Consider the following 5,339-nt stretch of genomic DNA (forward strand, 5'->3'; position numbering starts at 1 on the left):
GTGGCCAGGTAGTCCCCATGATTTTCTTCTTTCTGGATCATCATAATGTATCCACTTTTCATCACCAGTGACGATTCGATGTAAAAACCCTTTTTTTTGTGCCTAGCTAACAGCATTTCACTCATGTATAATCAGCGTTCAACATCTCTCGGCTTTAATTCGTATGGAACCCAATTACCTTGTTTATGAATCATTCCTAACGATTTTAAACAGAGAAAACACAAATACGGTATAAAATTATTTAAATTATGTTGTGGTCATGGATACACTTATAACTGTAATGTGTACACCAAAAAGGTCTCGATAAGGAAAACACAACTCCGTTAAATGTTGTAATGTCTCTATTGAAAAACTTATTTCATAGAGGCCACACATTGTATACTGACAACTGGTACACCAGTATCGATTTAGCGAATCGCCTAATAGAAAAAAACGCACATTTGATTGGAACACTTCGAACAAATCGTAGGGAAAACCCAAGTGATGTGATAAGAACTAATTTGAAACGTGGAGAACTTATAGCTAAAGAAAATAATCAGGGTATTACAGTGTTGAAATGGAAGGACAAGAGAGATTTTTTGGTCCTGTCCACAAAACATTCCAGTGAAATGATAAACATAAAAACAAAACGCAGATTTTGCTGTAAACCACAAATTATAGTTGAATATAATAAAGCAAAAACATCCATTGATTTATCAGATGAAATGAGTGCGTATAGCAGTCCCTTGAGGAAAACACTCAAATGGTATAAAAAGTTAGTCTTTGAGTTATGTTTGAACACCGCTGTGATTAATTCGCTCTTCGTCTTTCAAGAAGTAACAGGACAAAAAATATCAGTTACGGAATTCCGGAGATAATTGGTGAATGGACTGACACAGCGAGAAGATGAACAAATTCCGCATCGCGAAGGAAAAATTCTTCATAAATTGCAGAAAAAGAAAGGAAGCGTCCATAAAGTTCGAAAATATTGTTCTGGTTGTTATGCTAAAAATTCAAGATTATTTGGGTCCAAGAAAGCCAAAAATATAACAAAAAAAGTTGTTACATTTTGTTACCTGTGTAAAGCCATACTTTTGCTTAGATTGCTTTAATAAAGCTCATTAGAATTATATTTGACTAGATTTCATTCAGGCGACATTTATCTTTTTTATCTTTAATACTGTCGGTCCCACCGGACCGATGTCGGCCGAACGAAAAGTCTAACGCCGGTCCCCGAGGACCGACGCCGTCCCGAAGAAAAGTTCAGCGGCGGTCCCCAGGGACCAACGCCGCGAAAAACGTGTTAAGAAGCACGTTCGTTCGTTAATTTCAATTCTGTCGCGTTCGCGAGTTATTTTTAAAATTTATATATTAAATTAACTGCGACCAAGGCAGTAATTGCATTAGATTTTGTTCGAGTAAAGTTGTATTTTTACCCTTAAACAGTCGCACAAACAGTTCGCGTATTAATCAGCGTATTAATAAAGATTTTTGTACTTGCATTGTTTTTGTGCAAATCAGTTTTGGGAAGCAGTTATAGAATCAGTGATCGCATGCATAATGAATTAAAATCATACGCGAATTAAAGTCAGTGTTGTTCGCCGTAATTGCAAATTTTGATTTTACGAGAAGAAACTTGTAGATAAGGTTTTTATTTTCGTTTATACCGCGTTATTTGATACATGCGTGATGCATCGTCATGGTGCCATTGAGCTTCATCCCATTGGAATGCATTCTGAATATTCATTTTTATTAACATTTATTCGTTTTTGTTTGCTATGATTTTGAATCATATTACATATAACTTATCATTTTGTTCTATTTTATGTTACAGACATAACGACGGATTATCTTCCTCTTCATAGATGTGGAATAATTTCTTCGATGGATCTTCTTCAATAACAAATAGAGTAACTCTCCGATCGTCAGACTACAATACTTGTTATGAAGTAGGAGTGTTTTGGAGCCACCGCAGAACTCCTAATGCTAACTATTAATACTTCGTATATGTGTTATTTTAATTCTAAAATATCACAAATATGTTATATAACGGTTGGTAACGAATGAGTGAGCACGGGAGGAACTTTAAATTTCTTCAATCATGCCGAGGATTAAAGGTCCTAATCGGCACGAGCTACTGGCTGTAATTATTTAAATAAATTATTTACGAGCACACGAGTAATTCTTTTTCATCAATAACTCATGAAAATATATAATTTGTTGTATGTTTTATTAGTTCAGGATAGGTCTTCTTATTTCATCGGTTATATTTATTTAATTAACAGTACAATTAATAAACGCCCTTTTTATATTTCCTATTTTGCTCTCGTTAGTAGTGTTGAAATCGAGAATTTATTCGATTATTATTATTATTATTTATTTATTATTTATTTATCGATTTCGTCCAGAAAAGCATGTGATATTATCTTTAAATGCATTGCATCGTGTTTAATTTATGTAAGTGCGAATAATTTTGATATATCGATACTTCGATATTAACAATAAATGAACACGAAGACAAACCTTTTCGCGACGGATAGACTCTAACAGTTAAGTGGTGGTACAAAGCCTAGTTCTTTAATTAGAGCACCTAACTTAATAAAAGGAGTCGTCCGAGGTTTTACATATATATTTATATATTTCTTTTTCTTTTTTGAAATTCTTACTTATTAAAAAATTAAATTTAAAATTTCTTACAAATGAAAAGTTAAAAAAATTAAATAATTATAAAAAAATTAAATAACCTATAGAGTCCTAGTCCGCTTAGATGAATTTCTATAGAAATGAATTTATATGTTATGTATTTATGTTTTTTTAATCATGTTTCTCAAATCATGATTTTCAGCTTCTAATGAGCTAATCTTTCGTTTCTTCCTCCTATACTTTCTGCCTTCCCATCTAGGAGTGTGCTCAAATGCTACTCGTACGGGTAAGAAATGGTTAGCATAGGTTCAGTTTTAAATTTTTCCCTTATTAGCGATTGTCTTTGTACCAGTGGTTGCACGATGTACTTTGCTATATGCGTATTAGGTAGTGTGTACCGTACATCGTTTTTCGCGATAGTTTTTAATTAATGCATCATTCAATATTTGAAGTACTACTTGTAAAGTCATTTATGAGATGAAAAATACGAATATTTGCATTTTTACATTTATATTAAATTTTTATACTTTCTTCTTTTAATAAAATCGTTTTTAATGGTAGAATTACCGAATTTATTTATGGAAACTCTGATATACTCGTATATTATTAGAATGCACATATATTAGTATGTACCAGTAATTTTGATTTAGTCATTTTTGCAATAGTCATCAGCCTTGGTTGTCAATTACAGCAAAAAGTACGTATACCTTTAGCATATACGCTTAGAAAACAAGTGGTTTAAAACTAGGGTGTCGGAGGTGCGTCGGGGGATGCTCTCTAGTTTAGGTATTTGCACCCTGGTGGTATGTGAGAGAATCGTGGAGTGAGTGGGTTGATGGGTATGTATGTATGTATGTTTGCTCTTTTTAGATATTGCCAATATACTGGCAGGTGGCATACTTTTCTGAATGAATGTGAAAACTTTAATTATAAGCAGGTGGGAACCCCGGAAAAACACGTGGTATACTTTCACTTAAAAGTGGAAGTCCTACCTCCGAGTTTTATACAGAATTGTTACAAAATTATATTATTTCATTTTATCATGTTGTTTTATAAATAATTCTGTCACTCTTCTGTAATCTTTATTATGTGTCATGACTCAAAAGGATTTGCAACGATTTGAAAGATTTATTTCTATCTCGATTCTATCTCGAACGAGATGTAGTCGATCAAATTCGCAAATTTTTTGATGAGTTTGATGCTTAGTTTTAAGTATTATAACTAGCACTTCGCACTATCGCGATTTAGTCTTTGAAATATTTAATATAATTCATATAAAGAAAAAATTAAATAAAAATATTGCAAGAAAATGCATTACATTTATTGCATTTGTAACCGACCATTTTCTGATCTGGATGCAAGGGTTAAAGGGCGTTATTATTTAGATAACAGTTTGTCAGGATTAAAATTTTGAAATACACATATATTTAATTGTACATAAAATCACTTAAACGTAAATCTTCGTAATTAAATAAGCATAACATAAGAAAACATAAGACGTAAAAACCGTAAGACATAAGACATAAAACTCAATAAGGCCACCTAACACTTTCACATAATACGAACACTTAATATCTCGGCATAATACGATAAGACTTCCTAAGACTCAATCATAAGACTTTTCGAGGCGCAATCATAAGACTTACCGCAGTGCAATCATAAGACTAACTCTTTTCTTTTCTTATGCATCGGTCCCACCGCCGACGGAGTGGGAAAGGGGACGCAAGGCGGTCCTAGTCCCTTTTCCGACCCATTATTGGTCATCAACCGTCTTTCTTTCAAATGCACGTAACATCTTAGAGTGGGAGTGAGTACAAAGCGTTCCCGAAATCTCCACAGTCTAGATCACCAGATGTTACTTGTTCAGAAATAAATATTATATCCTTTTCTTAAGAGGACCCTATCTTACGGATTCTATAGTGCCATAAATTCTCTATTCTATATTATACAAACTAAGATTAGATTATCCTATATCTATCCTAAACTAATATTACTCCTTAAAATATTTCTTTACATTTCTATTGGTTGATGTTTTAAGAATGAAATGATGGGCTTATGGTAATTGAAGTATGATACGAATAATTTGTGATATGATACAAAGATTTGCAAATAACGGGAGAATACAGCATCGTTGGTAGTGCCTGATCTTGTTGTAGATTGTCATTGTCATTGTTCATTTTTGAATGAAGTTTTTCGTTCAAAAATTGAATAAATGACTGCTTCCTCCGAGTTTTTTTCTCCATTTCTCACGCTACTTATTCACAATCACTTTTGAATGAAACGCTACACAGAAACACAGTAGACGAGCAAATGGCGTGAGAGTGAGAGAGTAGGGACAATTTTCCAAATGTTTATTGCGTGTCCATATTTGATATAAAAAATGTCTTAACTTCTAAAGCGATTGTAAAAGAATGTAAGATCAAGTAATGTCGCTTTTTTTTAATTATTCATACGATCTTACATAAATGTGTGGAAAAATTATTTCTCGAGTAAAAAGCGTTAGCTTATCCCTACTAATAAATCGAGACTCGTAAGTAAAGAATTTCAATCTTTCTTTGTCAAACAAAAATGATAATTTTTTTTTCAGAAGCACTTATTGGTTATTTCCAAATATTTTAATAAAGAGTGTACCTAAAAATTGGTTAAATACGCAAAAAATCTAAACAATAAAAAATTACTTTTAATAGCGTCTTAGCTTGTTTCAATATTAAAATCTA

General features: G+C 32.5%; 1 protein-coding gene across 1 annotated transcript; it reads left to right on the forward strand.

Annotated features, from left to right (window-relative positions):
• The first annotated feature begins 335 nt into the window (after nt 1–335).
• Nucleotides 336–857, forward strand: LOC122513543. The gene has a single exon (XM_043629949.1). It carries the CDS (start codon nt 336–338, stop codon nt 855–857), a length of 522 nt encoding a protein of 173 aa, XP_043485884.1.
• The last annotated feature ends 4,482 nt before the right edge of the window (nt 858–5,339 follow it).

This window comes from Polistes fuscatus, unplaced genomic scaffold (assembly GCF_010416935.1).
Source record: "Polistes fuscatus isolate 324 unplaced genomic scaffold, CU_Pfus_HIC Scaffold12, whole genome shotgun sequence".
NCBI lineage: Eukaryota > Metazoa > Arthropoda > Insecta > Hymenoptera > Vespidae > Polistes > Polistes fuscatus.

Coding starts and splice junctions, on each gene's coding strand:
- LOC122513543 (XM_043629949.1), top strand. CDS start 336: ATGTCTCTATTGAAAAACTTATTTCATAGAGGCCACACATTGTATACT.